Raw genomic sequence first — 17,162 nt, forward strand, 5'->3', positions numbered from 1 at the left:
GGAAACTTTCGGTCATATTGATACCAACATTAAGAAACTTTCAATTGATTTTGTATTAGTCTGATGAGTATTTTACCAGAAACATGAAAATTTTCTCTTGTTGGTTAAATAATATTTCTTGCAAATACCAAATTTTCTCTTGTTGGATTAACTGTGGATTCTAGTTCTTCATTTGGGATTCAAATCACTCACAAAACTCGATTTTAAGTGAACCCCTGTTGATTCATTCTCTGCAGTGTTTCTCCCAGATTAAATCTCTGAATTTCCCTCCGTGTCATTGATGAACAACACTTTCCACTCTCTGAGATCGACAACAATTAATCATTTTCTTCTTGATCTTGTAATAACAGCAGCAACAACGAGATTACTCTTAACTTCAAGTGATAAAACATCGGTAGCTGCTGTTTCTTTCTCTTCTCAGTTTTAGGAACAAATGATTGACCGAGAGAAAGAGAACTCTCGATTTAAGGTTGATGGGGATTGAGCTAATGATACCCGGTTGCCTCTGATAAGGGATAACCATATGGCAGCCCCTTAATTGTGAACTCAACTGGTTTTAGTATTCCTCCATTTCCTTGACCTACCAGTAGCAGCGGATTCATCTCAGTTCTTCTCACAATAAACCTTCTTCCTCTCTGTAATTGCTCAGAATCACCACCACAATCTTCTCGTGTAATATATAGATTTAATTCGAACTAGTAATCACCACCGCTTCCATCATCTCCGATCAAAACTTCATGGATCTCTCAATTACTCTCGACTGCGCCTCTATTTCCTCAAGTCTCTCAGTTTCAGACAGACACAACAATGAGGAGAATTCTCTAAGTTTTAGGGCTGTAATGAATAAAATTGATATTGGCACCCTGCACTCCTTGATAAGGGCCACAAAGTGATATTTGGATTGTCAGTTTTAGAGGACTGACTGCCCACTCTGTTTTCTTGCTTAATTGTCAGTTGCACGGAATTGACGGATATTCTTCACCTCTTTTGCTGCATCACTTTAGCTGGCTCCAAGTATTACTCGTCGTGAATTGACCTTTTTGCCATTTACGTTCCAAATGTACGATTTCTTTCTCTTTTTCTCAAAAGGACTCCATTGCACCTAATAACTCAAAACTAAACAAAAGAGATTCTATTCACAAAGATAATATCAAAGAAAGCATAAATACTAAATATAAAATTAGGTGTTTTACAACACCTATCAAATTCCCCCACACTTAGACTTTGCTAGTCCTCGAGCAAATCAAAGAAAACAATTCTTAAATACATACAACTCCATGTCGTCGAGGCTACGTTCACTTTTAGCATAAATAACAAGCCTTTTGAACCCCTAGGTGTCCCTAATGGAAGAGTTATAGTCTCGTGAAGGTTTACAAGAGGTATGCCTACAAAACCTACTTTTCCAACTTACTAGTTCTCCGAAAAGATAGTATCCAACGTGCTAAGAAGACATAGAAATTCTGCACCATAGCAATAAGAAGTTAGACACATAAATGAACACAATCTCATCCTTAAAAGTTGAGAGAGAAATAACCATCCCTTATCGAGAGAAAATCGGGTTCGGAGTGATCAAAAGTCTCGAATTTGCCTCACAAGAAAGGGTTTTATGATATTGCTCTCAATAATAAATAGCTCTTTATGGGTCACACATGTGTCCAGGTAGGAATGAAGAGAAAATCCTGTGACACCTTGAATGGTAGGAAGGTAAAAACCCTCCGAAGTATTTTGAAAACCCACATCTTTTATCATTTTGAAAACCATTTTTTCTGACGATCTCTTAGAAAGGAAATCAACCACTTAGCGAAGGTGGGAATATGCTTACTTACCTTGTTATCCGTTCGGCGTGCAGTTAGCGCCACTCTCACAGCATCCATAGAAACGTCTTCGGTCTTCAATACTTTTCTTCATCTTCGTCTTCGGTCTTCAACACTTGATGATAACTCTTAAACTTTGTTGAATCTTGACAATGTGATTCTTTCCTATAATTCCTTGTTGCTTGAAACTTCATTATGTATATTTCTTCTTTCATTAGCTTTATTGAATGAATACAAAACCAAATATGAACTAAACAAACCAAAATATAATACAATGGATTTTTTTTTTTGAGAAAATAAAATACAAATTAACAAATGAAAATGCAAAGGCCATGGTATGAGTAATTTACCACTCAATTCTTCACAACTTGTATGTCTTGATATCATAAACTTCTTGAATTCTCATCTTGATAATCTTCACTCTTGTACAATAGTCTTCGACTTGTAAAAAATTTTCTCCTTGTCTTGTTGCTTTACTTGAATCTGAAATCTGCTCATTTCTGTACTGTTGCTCATAAACCTTGAACGTCTTCAACTTTCCTTCGAATTTGTGATGCTCTTCTTGTTGATGATGATGGTGTTTCTATGGACCCGTTGGTGTAGAGAGAGATAAAGTGGAAGGTGCTAACTGCGAACAAGATTACAAGTGGTATGTAAGTTAGCAATTCGATGTCACCATTCATGATTGATAAAAATAGCACTCAAGAGATCAAAATAGTGCTTCTATGGTGGGAGGTTGGGTAGCTCACCATTCTACTCGGAGTTTACGTACGGTGACACACACTCTAAAAGCACATATTTAGACAGGTACAAAGAATTGAAGGTCGGTTCCTCTCATAATGTAATATGGGTAGTCTCCACTATAGGGGATCATAAATCTAATACCGAATTCAATCTGCACCTCATTTGCCACTGGGATGGTTAAATCCAACTTTAACTCTCATACAAGTAACAAACCCGATCACGTTCTCTGTCATCTCTAAGTTCAGTCACTCTTATGAGATTCTCGATGTAATCTTAGCGACATGTATACTATGTGACTCTAAGCTAACTACAAGTTGGAGTTTCTTATTCACTAATTTACAAAAAAGTTGAAAAAAATGCATGAAAAAGGTACAAAGCAAAAGCTTAACCACTCCCCCACACTTAAACTTTACATTGTCCTCAATGTAAATTGAATCATCCAAAGTAAGTCAAGGTGAGAAATTCAAGACAATAAAAAAATAAAAATAAAACAAGACAAGAATACTGAAAAATAAAAAAAATAAAGGTAAAGATACAAAATCGGTGGGTTGCCTCCCACTTAGCGCTTGGTTTAAAGTCGGCAGCCCGACTCTCTCCTTGCTTTCTATGACTCCTCCAGAGGGAGTGCATCCACAAAATTAACTCTTTCCACTACTTCGGAAGAGAAGTTCTCATAGTATGGTTTCAACCGGTGCCCATTAACTTTAAACTCCTTGCCTGTAGCAATACTACGAATTTCGACTGCACCATAAGAAAACACATTAGTAACAATAAAAGGTCCAACCCATCGTGACCTTAATTTACCCGGAAATAATTGCAAGCGAGAATTAAACAAAAGCACTTTCTGCCCCAACACAATCTTTTTTCTAGAAATCGTATTATCATAAAATGCCTTAGTTTTCTCCTTGTAAATGCGTGAGCTTTCAAATGCATCATTGCGAAGCTGCTCTAGCTCTTGGAGTTGTAACTTCCTTTGCTTTCTTTCCCCATCCATCTCCATATTGCATTGCTTGATAGACCAAAACGCTTTATGGTCAATCTCCACGGGTAAGTGACAAGGTTTACCATACACAAGCCTAAAAGGAGACATCCCAATAGGTGTCTTGTATGCGGTTCTATAAGCCCACAAAGCATCATTAAGTCGCATGCTCCAATCCTTCCTTGTTGGATTCACCGTCTTTTAAAGTATGGACTTCACCTCTCGGTTGGAAACTTCGTCTTGTCCATTCGTTTGTGGATGATAAGGTGTTGCAATCTTATGCGACACATTGTACTTCCTTAACAAGCTTTGCAAGAACCTGTTTTTGAAGTGAGAACCTCCATCGCTAATTACGTCCCTTGGAATTCCAAACCTTGCAAAAATATTTGCTTGCACAAAATCTGAAACCACTTTAGAATCATTAGTTGGGGTGGCCTTAGCTTCCACCCATTTCGACACATCAACAACAAGTAAGATGTAAAAATTCCCATGAGAGTTGACAAAAGGACCCATAAAATCAATACCCCATACATCAAAAACTTCAATAAATTGAATAAAAGTTTGTGGCATTTGATTTCGAGCACCTAGATTGCCTGTTCTTTGGCACCTATCACAAGTTGTGCAAAATTTATGTGCATCCTTAAACAAGGTTGGCCAATAGAAACCGCTTTCAAGCACCTTGTGAGCGGTTTTCTTACTCCCAAAATGTCCTCCGCAAGCATAAGAGTGACAAAAAGACAATATAGAGTTAAATTCATATTCGGGAATGCACCTACGTAATACTTGGTCACTACCTTGTTTCCACAAATAAGGGTCATCCCATATGTATTGGTTACCTAACCTTTTAAGTTTGTCCCTCTCAGCACGAGACAAGTCCTTTGGGATTTGTTTAGAAACTAAGTAATTAACAATATCCGCATACCATGGTTCTCCAAGGGCAATTGAGAATAGTTGCTCATCCGGGAAGCTTTCACGCAATGGGATAACTTCCTTGTCCACAGCAAGTCGGCTCAAATGATCCGCAACGGTGTTCTCAATTCCTTTCTTGTCTTTGATTTCAAGATCAAACTCTTGCAAGAGCAAAATCCATCGTATGAGCCTCGGTTTCGCCTCTTTCTTTGTAAGCAAGTATCTAAGTGCTGCATGATCAGAAAAGACAACAACTTTTGTACCAATTAGATAAGAGCGAAACTTTTCTAAAGCAAAAACAATGGCCAATAACTCTTTTTCAGTGGTTGTGTAGTTTTGTTGGGCCTCATTTAACGTTCTAGAAGCATAATAAATGGCATGAGGAAACTTCCCCACACGCTGCCCAAGCACCGCACCAACCGCGTAGTCACTTGCATCACACATGAGCTCAAAAGGCTTGCTCCAATCCGGTGGTTTAATGATAGGGGCTGAAATCAAAAGCTCTTTCAAGCGATTGAATGCCTCCATACACTTTTCATCAAAGTTAAAAACCACATCCTTTTGCAATAAGTTACAAAGTGGTGATGCTATCTTGGAAAAGTCCTTGATGAACCTACGATAAAAACCTGCGTGTCCAAGAAAAGAACGTATCTCCCTCACCGTAGTGGGAGGGGTTAGAGCACGAATAAGGTCAATCTTAGATTTATCAACTTCCAAGCCTTTAGAAGATATTACATGGCCTAAAACTATGCCATGAGTTACCATAAAATGGCACTTCTCCCAATTTAGCACAAGGTTTGTTTCAACACATCGTTCAAGGATTAAAGACAAGTTGTCCAAGCAAAGGTCAAATGAATCACCAAAGACACTAAAATCGTCCATGAACACTTCGATTATGTTTTCAACATATTCTGAAAAGATACTCACCATACACCTTTGGAAAGTAGCTGGAGCATTGCACAAGCCAAAAGGCATCCTTCTATAAGCAAAAGTACCGAAAGGACAAGTGAAAGTGGTTTTTCTTGGTCCTCCGGTGCTATCACAATCTGATTATAACCTGAATAGCCATCAAGGAAGCAATAGTAAGAGTGTCCAGCTAAACGTTCAAGCATTTGATCAATAAAAGGTAAAGGAAAGTGATCTTTTCTAGTAGTGGCATTCAATTTCCTATAATCAATACAAACCCTCCAACCGGTTTGCACACGAGTTGGGACAAGTTCATTCTTATCATTCTCCACTACCGTCACACCTGATTTCTTTGGTACTACTTGTACCGGGCTTACCCACTTGCTGTCGGATATGGGGTATATAACACCCACTTCCAAAAGCTTGAGTATCTCCTTTTTCACAACTTCCATCATGGGAGGGTTCAAACGACGTTGCGCTTCCCTTGTAGGCTTTGCATCATCCTCCAAACGAATCTTATGCATACAAACGGCAGGGCTTATACCCTTGATATCAGCGATTGTCCATCCAATGGCCGTCTTGTACTTCCTTAGCACCCTTAGAAGTTGTTGCTCCTGTAATTCACTAAGCTCGTTAGAAACAATCACAGGTAACTCTTCCTTGTCACCCAAGTACAAGTACTTTAAGTGACTTGGAAGAGGTTTCAATTCTAATTTTGGAGATTTAACAATAGATGGTAAAAGTTTTTCATCACTGCATGGTAAAGAAATAAAAGAGATATTATGAGTTTCCGGGCATCCTTGTAGTGAACTAAGATCACCAAGGGCTTCCTTGACTTCATTACCACACTCTACACCATTATCCATGGATGTAGTTAAAACGGTTTCCAAAGCATCGCCACCATTCAATTCAAACACTTGTTGTGCTAATGTATCCATAACATCAATAGAGAAACAAGAGTGGACGTCACTAGGATATCTCATCGTCTCAAAAATGTTGAAACGTATTATTTCTCCATCAAACTCCATAGTTAGCGTTCCCTTATCCACATCAATAATGGTTTTCGCCGTTTTCATGAAGGGACGCCCAAGTAGCAATGGAAGAGATGAGTCCGGTGAACCTTCATTCATCTCTAACACACAAAAGTCAGCTGGAAATACAAGTTGATTAACCTGCACAAGAACATCCTCAACAATACCCATTGGGTAAACATTAGAGCGATCGGCTAATTGCAAAACAATTCCAGACTTTTTAAGAGGACCAAGATCAAGTGAATTATATATGGACGCAGGCATAACATTAACGGATGCACCTAAATCTAACATTGCTTTGTTAAATGTAGTGTTACCAATAGTGACGGGAATGTCAAAGCTACCCGGATCCTTGCATTTCAGTGGGAGTTTATGTTGTAAGATTGCCGAAGCATTCTCTCCCACACTTAGCACTTCATTACCTTGGAGCTTTTTTTATTGGTACACAAGTCCTTTAACACCTTTGCATACTTTGGCATTTGCTTTATAGCATCTATGAGGGGTATGTTCACATGAATCTTCCTTAACACGTCCAAAATCTCCTTTTCTAGTTCCTCCATTTTGGACTTTGCAAATCTGCAAGGGAAAGGTAAAGGAGGAACATAAGTAGGAATAAGAGTTTTAGAGTTAGGAATCGGTACCTCGGTTTTTTGGGGAATTTCATCCCTCTTTTCCTCCAACACCGTCTCCTTAGGTGTTTCCACGTTGCCCGAATCAGTAACTTCGGGTTGCACAAGTTGTGTACCGCTTCTCAACGTAATTGCATTGACACCCTCTGTTGGGTTAATAGCTTGAGAAGGGAGTTTCCCACTATTTTTTTCTTTCAATTTGTTTATCTCAATCGCCATGGATCCCATTTGTGTCTGCAACTCCTTAATAGCGCTCTTAGTCTCTTGTTGTCTCTCTTGAAACATGGTACCAATGCCTTGCATCATCTTTTGAAATTTTGCATCAATATCCAAACCTTGACCTTGCATTGATTTTTGTGGTTGCTGAAATTGTTGTTGTTGTGATTGAAATCCACTTGGACGGTTGAAAGTAGGTTGTTGAACCGCTCCTTGCTTGTTGGCATAGCTAAAATTGGGGTGGTCTCTCCATCCCGGATTGTAAGTGTTGGAGTAGGGATCATACCGTCTTTGCTGATTTGGGAAGATCACATTAGCTTGTTCATTGGAGTCTTCATACCCTTGAGAAGAACTTGGTATCACCGCGGCTGCAACTTGTTGCAACATTGCTGTCACGTTACCCATTTGTTGACGAAGTTCCTCTACCTCGCTCACTTCATTTACTCTCCTTAAGAGCACGTCCGAACCACGGCTCAAGAATTGTTGGGAGTTTGCTACCATGTTCTCAATCAACTCTCTAGCTTGTGCCACCGTTTTGTTCACTAGTGCACCATCACCCGCAGCGTCAAGAAGATTCGTATCACTTGAATTGAGTCCTTCATAGAAGTATTGTATGATCATTGCATCGCTGAATTGATGGTGAGGACATCTTGCCACCAATCTCTTATATCGTTCCCAACATTCATATAAGGATTCTCCCATATTTTGCTTCATCCCGCAAATCTCTTTGCGAATTTGAGTAGCCTTGGATGCTGGAAAATACCTCTCCAGAAAGAGTTTCTTCAACCCATTCCATGTTGTGATACTTCCGGGAGGTAAATAACACAACCAATCCTTAGCATTATCCATCAAAGAGAATCGAAAAACTTTCAACATTGCACCATCCGCTTCAACATCCGCTGGAAGCATGGACGTGACAATGGTGTGTAAGTCCATAAGATGCTTGTTTGGGTCTTCATTCACCATGCCATGGAACTTTGGTAATTCTCTAAGCAACCCCGGCTTGATCTCAAAAGTAGAATTTGATTGAATACACCTTTGTTGTGTATCCAACTTGTGAGAAGCCAAGTCCTTGAGTGTACGATTTGCATCACCCATTGCTTCTTCTTCTTCTTCAAAAGGTGGTTCTTGTTCAACCGGTACCTCTTGTTGTAATTCTTCTTCCACTGCTAGCTCTTGTTCTTCCGTTGTACCTTGACTTGGTTGGAGTATTGTGCCTCTTCGAGTGGCTATTCCGCACCTTGGATAGTTCCAATCTTTAGAAGCCAGGGATTAGGTACCTGAAAACAATTCTCACAAACAAGTAAGAAACAAGACAAGAAACAAAAAGCAAATATGGAAGCAAAAATACTGAAAAGAAACTAAAAACTTAATAACAAGCCGATGCCTTCCCGGCAGCGGCGCCAAAATTTGATCGGTTGTCAATCGACAAATATAATTTCACTTCCTTAATCAACTACAATAATGTAGAAAGTGGTAGGAAAGAGTTCGTATCCACAGGGAGGCCTTTGTTGTTATGCAATTTTCGGTTTCTAAGATAACCAAGGGGGGGTTTTGTTTTAGCAAATCAAATAAAATAAAGTAAAGCAAAGTAAATAGTTGGAATAATCAATAAGGAGAAGATATTGGTCATGGGATAGTATCATTCACAAGCATGCATTTTTCATCATTGAATAGAATTGATAATTTAGTCTCTTACTTATTAAAAGTCCTAGAATACCTTGATCGCAAGAGTATCCCGCTAATTCCCTATTTTCATCACAACCACATTAGAAGATGCATATGTGAATTCTTCCTAGAAAGCAACCCAAAGTGTAAAAGCACAATTAAGTTTAACTCCCTAAAAGCTTTAAGATTTATGGAATAAGACTAATCAAAGCAAAAAAACGTGTAAGAGCACTAACTTGTTTTAACCAAGGTTATGATTCATATGTGACTAGTAGGATCTATCACTACAAGCACTAACCACAATTATGCTACTTAAAATCAGGGACAAACAACTTTTACGTATTGAAAACCCTAATATAGCTCTAGAGATGAAAGCAAATCGGATTGATTCCGGACTCCACCAACCAAACAATCAAATCCTAAAACACTATAAACCATGAATCATAAACAATAAAGTTGAGACAAAACTAATCCATAGAATCAAATAACATGCATTGAGAAATCAACTTTTATCCCATAACCAACAAGTGTATTTCGTTACTCATAATAATAGAGTTCATCATCATCATGATCAATAAAATAATAAAGAAGATGAAAGCAAAGCAAACCCTAGAAGTAGTTTTCTCCAAAGCTCCAAAAAGAATAATAAAACGTGATCCCAAAAGTTGTAGAAGTCTTCCTTTTATATCCCTTTGCTTTCCAAAATTAGGTCTAGTCTTCAAAGTCCATTAGATGAAAACCCGCATGGCCCAAAAGTGATAAAAAAACCATGAAGAAAATCTGCCAAATTAGTTTCCGGAAAGTGGACGGAAGTTGGCCGGAGGGTCGTCGGAAATCGTACGGAAAAATGTTCAGGTGACCGGCAAAGTCCGCCCGGTCACCGGTCAACGGGTTAACTTGGTCAAGGAGTTAATCAACACGGTCAACGACCGATTCAAATCAGCTGACCCCTCAGTCAGAACCGAGTCAGCTAGTCAAGTAGCTAACTGGGATGACTTGTTTGAGTTAGTGTTGGCCAAGGCCATTGCATAGGCCTTAACCTTGTGTTGCACCATCTTGGCCGGCCATAGCTTCTACCAACACGACTGCAACTCCACAAATCCCAGCATCTTGTAATCTTGCAGCTCAAAGCACAATAACAAGTTAAGACCAAACCCATCCACAACTTCTTTGAACACAACCATTCTTTTCATAATTCACAAGACTCATGTGCATATCCACCTTCAACAACACCAACTTCTCTTCCCTGCTATCTTCACTAAATTTCACTCTTCTCAGCTCAAGCCACCAGTTGCAACATCATGGCTTGTAACTCAGCAGAACCACAACAACTGATACTCCTTTCTTCCTGCCATCTCAGTTGCAACCACCAGCTCAGCCTTTCCTCCTTGAACTGCACTGTTGCGGCCAGCACATTCTCCTTTCTTGCTGGTTAACAACCATTCCAGCCAACAACTACTTGCTTGCAGTCCCAATCTTTCACATCCATACAAACCACTGTTTCACCCTTGAAAACACACTCACACAGTACCCATTGCAGACCAATCCCCATTTACTCACCATCATTATAGCTTCACCATCTGAGACAACAGCAACAGCTCCTCATCTCCTAAACCTTCAAGCATATGGTACCCATGGAGACAACATTAATCTTCACCAGAACTGTACCTGCAACAGCTGCAGCTGCATCTCACTTAATCCATCACCTGCATATTCTCAATTACCACCATCTCCAATCTCATTCTATTACTGCCTGCATCTTCCATTTCAGCTTCTACTCTCACTAGCAGCAACATCAATCTGTAGCATACCCATCCATCTAATTCCTCCAGTCTAGCTACAATTTCTACAACATTAACTCAGAACAAACCAAACCCTGATTCATTCTTATCTCACAAATTCATCAGTTGTAGCTCTTTCTTCATCTGCTATTGTAGTGACAACACAATAGACTCGGCACCGAGCTGCATCAGCTACATTTCATACCTCCCCTGCATCTGGTGGCTTTATCATTCCACATTCTTTACAGCAACAACTCCATTGTGACCATGGAAGTAACACCCATCTCTCACTGTTGCATCCTCTCCCTGTAACTTGAATCCAACACATACCCATGACCATCATCACTTTCAGCTCAGGCCTAATTTCAGGAACCCTAAATTCAATTTCAACAGCAATCCACCATTACCTGTTCTCTATAAAAGACTCAAACTCAAATTCTAACCAAAACCAAGATTCTAGTTCTTCATTTGGGATTCAAATCACTCACAAAACTCGATTTTAAGTGAACCCCTGTTGATTCATTCTCTGCAGTGTTTCTCTCAGATTAAATCTCTGAATTTTCCTTTGTGTCATTGATGAACAACACTTTCCACTCTCTGAGATCGACAGCAATCAATCATTTTCTTCTTGATCTTGTAATAACAGCAGCAGCAACGAGATTACTCTTAACTTCAGGTGATAAAACAGCGGTACTTTCTGCTTCTTTCTCTTCTCAGTTTTAGGAACAAATGATTGACCGAGAGAAAGAGAACTCTCGATTTAGGGTTGATGGGGATTGATCTAATGATACCCGGTTTCCTTGCTTAATTGTCAGTTGCACGGAATTGACGGATATTCTTCACCTCTTTTGCTGCATCACTTTAGCTAGATCCAAGTATCACTCGTCGTGAGTTGACCTTTTTCCCATTTACGTTCCAATTGTTCGATTTCTTTCTCTTTTGCTCAAAAGGACTCCATTGCACCTAATAACTCAAAACTAAACATAAGAGATGCAATTCACAAAGATGATAGCAAAGAAAGCATAAATACTAAATATAAAATTAGGTGTTTTACAACACCTATCACATTAAGAACCTTCATTCTCATCTGAATACTCATCATCTCACAGTTGTTGCTCAAGACAACACTACTTCTATTCTGGAAGTTGAAAGGAAGAACTCTAAGATGTGGACAATAACTCTAAGTTTCACCGTGCGCAAATAGGAGAAAATCAAGAAACAAAATAGATGCTTTACAAGACCAGAATGGTAGTTGGTGCTCAAATAGGATCTTTCTATCAACATTGTTAACAAATCATTTTCAATATATAAGTATTACAACTAATCCTTCTTTTGATGAATACTTTCTACAACATGTTACTCATGTGATCACTCCCAAGGAGGATGAAAGGTTGATTTTTATTCCCACAAAGCAAGAGATTTTGGATACTCTTAAAATCATGGATCCATGGAAAGTACCAGGACCTAATGGATTTCCTTCAGGCTTTTATATTTCTCAATGGGATGTTATCAAAGATGATATTGTTGCTATGGCTTAAGATTTTTCAAAAATGGCTTTCTTAGCAAGAAATTAAATCAAACAAGACTCATGCTTGTTCTTAAAGTCAAGACTTCAAGTTCCCCTTCTGATTACAGGACAATCGCATTGTATAACACCACTTGTAATCTCATTTCTAATCTAATGTCAAGAAGCATGCAACCCTTCTAATCAGAGTAATATCACCATTACAATTAGCATATGTTCCTGGGACATTAATTTCATACAATATTTCACTTTCACATGAGATCATACACACGGTGAAAAAGAAAAAGAAAGGTGAGAGTTGATTAGCACTTAAGCTAGACATGTCGAAAGCATTCGATGTACTATAATGAAATTTTATCATTGAAGCTATGAAGATAATTGGTGTCCAGTCATTTATCAGTATACATCAACTACAGAGATTTCAGTCTTACTTAATAGTTCAAGGCAGTTCAGCTTACAAGGTCAATCAAAAGTTAAATATCACTCGTAAAGTTCTTATCTTGTGCAACAAGGAAACTTTCGATCATATTGATACCAACATTAAGAACCTTCATTCTCATCTGAATACTCAGCATCTCATAGTTGTTGCTCAAGACAACACTACTTCTATTCTGGAAGTTGAAAGGAAGAACTCTAAGATGTGGGCAATAACTCTAAGTTTCACCGTGCGCAAATAGAAGAAAATCAAGAAACAAAATAGATGATTTACAAGACCAGAATGGTAATTGGTGCTCAAATAGGATCTTTCTATCAACATTGTTAACAAATCATTTTCAATATATAAGTATTACAACTAATCCTTCTTTTGATGAATACTTTCTACAACATGTTACTCATGTGATCACTCCCAAGGAGGATGAAAGGTTGATTTTTATTCCCACAAAGCAGGAGATTTTGGATACTCTTAAAATCATGGATCCATGGAAAGTACCAGGCCTTGATGGCTTTCCTTCAGGCTTTTATATTTCTCAATGGGATGTTATCAAAGATGATATTGTTTCCATGGCTTAAGATTTTTCAAAAATGGCTTTCTTAGCAAGAAATTAAATCAAACAAGACTCATGCTTGTTCTTAAAGTCAAGACTTCAAGTTCCCCTTCTGATTACAGGACAATCGCATTGTATAACACCACTTGTAATCTCATTTCTAATCTAATGGCAAGAAGCATGCAACCCTTCTAATCAGAGTAATATCACCATTACAATTAGCATATGTTCCTGGGACATTAATTTCATACAATATTTCACTTTCACATGAGATCATACACACGGTGAAAAAGAAAAAGAAAGGTGAGAGTTGCTTAGCACTTAAGCTAGACATGTCGAAAGCATTCGATGGACTATAATGAAATTTTATCATTGAATCTATGAAGAGAATTGGTGTCCAGTCATTTATCAGTATACATCAACTACAGAGATTTCAGTCTTACTTAATAGTTCAAGGCAGTTCAGCTTACAAGGTCAATCAAAATTTAAATATCACTCGTAAAGTTCTTATCTTGTGCAACAAGGAAAGTTTCGATCATATTGATACCAACATTAAGAACCTTCATTCTCATCTGAATACTCAGCATCTCATAGCTGTTGCTCAAGACAACACTACTTCTATTCTGGAAGTTGAAAGGAAGAACTCTAAGATGTGGGCAATAACTCTAAGTTTCACCGTGCGCAAATAGGAGAAAATCAAGAAACAAAATAGATGATTTACAAGACCAGAATGGTAATTGGTGCTCAAATAGGATCTTTCTATCAACATTGTTAACAAATCATTTTCAATATATAAGTATTACAACTAATCCTTCTTTTGATGACTACTTTCTACAACATGTTACTCATGTGATCACTCCCAAGGAGGATGAAAGGTTGATTTTTATTCCCACAAAGCAGGAGATTTTGGATACTCTTAAAATCATGGATCCATGGAAAGTACCAGGCCTTGATGGCTTTCCTTCAGGCTTTTATATTTCTCAATGGGATGTTATCAAAGATGATATTGTTTCCATGGCTTAAGATTTTTCAAAAATAGCTTTCTTAGCAAGAAATTAAATCAAACAAGACTCATGCTTGTTCTTAAATTCAAGACTTCAAGTTCCCCTTCTGATTACAGGACAATCGCATTGTATAACACCACTTGTAATCTCATTTCTAATCTAATGGCAAGAAGCATGCAACCTTTCTAATCAGAGTAATATCACCATTACAATTAGCATATGTTCCTGGGACATTAATTTCATACAATATTTCACTTTCACATGAGATCATACACACGGTGAAAAAGAAAAAGAAAGGTGAGAGTTGCTTAGCACTTAAGCTAGACATGTCGAAAGCATTCGATGGACTATAATGAAATTTTATCATTGAATCTATGAAGAGAATTGGTGTCCAGTCATTTATCAGTATACATCAACTACAGAGATTTCAGTCTTACTTAATAGTTCAAGGCAGTTCAGCTTACAAGGTCAATCAAAATTTAAATATCACTCGTAAAGTTCTTATCTTGTGCAACAAGGAAAGTTTCGATCATATTGATACCAACATTAAGAACCTTCATTCTCATCTGAATACTCAGCATCTCATAGCTGTTGCTCAAGACAACACTACTTCTATTCTGGAAGTTGAAAGGAAGAACTCTAAGATGTGGGCAATAACTCTAAGTTTCACCGTGCGCAAATAGGAGAAAATCAAGAAACAAAATAGATGATTTACAAGACCAGAATGGTAATTGGTGCTCAAATAGGATCTTTCTATCAACATTGTTAACAAATCATTTTCAATATATAAGTATTACAACTAATCCTTCTTTTGATGACTACTTTCTACAACATGTTACTCATGTGATCACTCCCAAGGAGGATGAAAGGTTGATTTTTATTCCCACAAAGCAGGAGATTTTGGATACTCTTAAAATCATGGATCCATGGAAAGTACCAGGCCTTGATGGCTTTCCTTCAGGCTTTTATATTTCTCAATGGGATGTTATCAAAGATGATACTGTTTCCATGGCTTAAGATTTTTCAAAAATGGCTTTCTTAGCAAGAAATTAAATCAAACAAGACTCATGCTTGTTCTTAAAGTCAAGACTTCAAGTTCCCCTTCTGATTACAGGACAATCGCATTGTATAACACCACTTGTAATCTCATTTCTAATCTAATGGCAAGAAGCATGCAACCCTTCTAATCAGAGTAATATCACCATTACAATTAGCATATGTTCCTGGGACATTAATTTCATACAATATTTCAATTTCACATGAGATCATACACACGGTGAAAAAGAAAGGTGGGAGTTGCTTAGCACTTAAGCTAGACATGTCGAAAGCATTCGATGGACTATAATGAAATTTTATCATTGAAGCTATTAAGAGAATTGGTGTCCAGTCATTTATCAGTATACATCAACTACAGAGATTTCAGTCTTACTTAATAGTTCACCATGTGCATCTTTTCATCCTACTAGAGGTATCTGGCAAGGGGATCCAATTTCTCCATATCTTTTTATTATAGCAATAAAATATTTTTCTCATGGTGGCAGCAGAGTACTAAAAGAAAATAAGTGGGATAAAGATAGCAAGAAGAGATCTTCCAATAAGTCATCTGCTTTTTCTAGATGATTGTTTACTTTTTGTTAAAGCAAATCTTGATAAGAATAGAAATCTCCAGAGTATTCTTCATGCTTTTAGCATTACTTCAGGACGATTACTCAATTCTCAAAAATCAAGCAATACTTTCAGCAAAGGTCTTTGTCATATGTTGCTACAGACATCATTGATATTCTTCAAGTAAAAAGAATGAACCCACATGAGAAATATTTAGGTATACCTCTCTTCTTGAATAAGAAGAAGAAAGTATCCTTCAATTTTCTCATTGATAATATGGAAAAATATTATCCATATGGTGTGGAAAGTTGTAGTCTCAATCAGGAAAGTCAGTGATGGTGAAAAATGTCCTAAACATAATTCACTTACATCAAATGAGTTCTTTTAAGCTACCTCAGGAAACTGTTAATAAGACAAATTCTCATCAACATCATTTCTGGTGGAACAAGCCGGCTAGGAAGGGTTTTTATCCAAAATCTTGGTCTGGTATATGTAGAACTTATGCAGATGATGGTCTTAACTTCAAAGATTTGAGATACTTTAATCATGCTTTATTAGCAAAGTTTTCTTGGAGACTCTGTACTGATAAAGATAGTTTTTGGCGAGGTTCTGTAAGGGATAAATATTTTAAAAAATTCAATTCTCTTCATGCCCCTAAAAAGGCGGACTTTACATGGTCTTGGAAGAGCATCAGTTCAGAATTTGAGTTTATTTATAAATACAGTTTCTAGTTTGTAGGTGATGTTCACACAAATTCTTATCGAGCATGAAAAGTGGGTCTTATCTTTGAATAGTCCTCCTTCTTCTTATTTAACATCAATCAATCCTCACAATTACAAGTATATATCTGAACTTAGTAACTCAACCAGTAATGGAAAGGTGATCTTATTATTCATCTCTTTGATCAAGCAACAACTATGAAAATCCTAGCCATAAGGATACCTCTCCATGGTGGAGATAAATTAGTCTGGGAAAAAACTAAAAATGGTCTTTTTACTGTGAGGTTTGCGTATCAAGCCCTCTACAACTTAAAATATCATAATGGTGAAGACCAGATTTCAAATGATACCATAGAAGTCTGGACAAATATTTGAGGTCTAGATACAATTCCTATAATTAAGTTATTTATATGGAAATATGCTAAAGATATCCTCTCATCAAAAGAAAGAATTAGCATAACACCGCGTCAAAAAGATACAAATATTGCAGATGTATTTGTACAGTGGAAACAACTATGGATATCCTTATAAAATGTCTATATGCAAGAGTTATCTAGTTTGGAGCAGGATATGTGTTTACTGATCAGCAGTAGTATTTACTTAAAGAATGGATCTCCAGTTGGATCCAAAATTATGATAAGAAACT

The 17,162-nt window shown here is 37.5% G+C and overlaps 1 protein-coding gene across 1 annotated transcript; it reads right to left on the reverse strand.

Moving 5' to 3' along the window:
- Positions 1 to 3,242: 3,242 nt before the first annotated feature.
- On the reverse strand, positions 3,243 to 5,433 carry LOC113291561 (the record flags this gene model as incomplete). Its single annotated transcript, XM_026541083.1, has 6 exons — positions 3,243 to 3,299; positions 3,400 to 3,552; positions 3,604 to 3,718; positions 3,752 to 4,076; positions 4,374 to 5,072; positions 5,187 to 5,433. Coding segments are annotated over 6 exons (1,596 nt in total), but the record flags the coding sequence as incomplete, so codon positions are not given.
- Positions 5,434 to 17,162: the final 11,729 nt, after the last annotated feature.

This window comes from Papaver somniferum, chromosome 6 (genome assembly GCF_003573695.1).
Source record: "Papaver somniferum cultivar HN1 chromosome 6, ASM357369v1, whole genome shotgun sequence".
In the NCBI taxonomy this organism is placed as follows: Eukaryota; Viridiplantae; Streptophyta; class Magnoliopsida; order Ranunculales; family Papaveraceae; genus Papaver; species Papaver somniferum.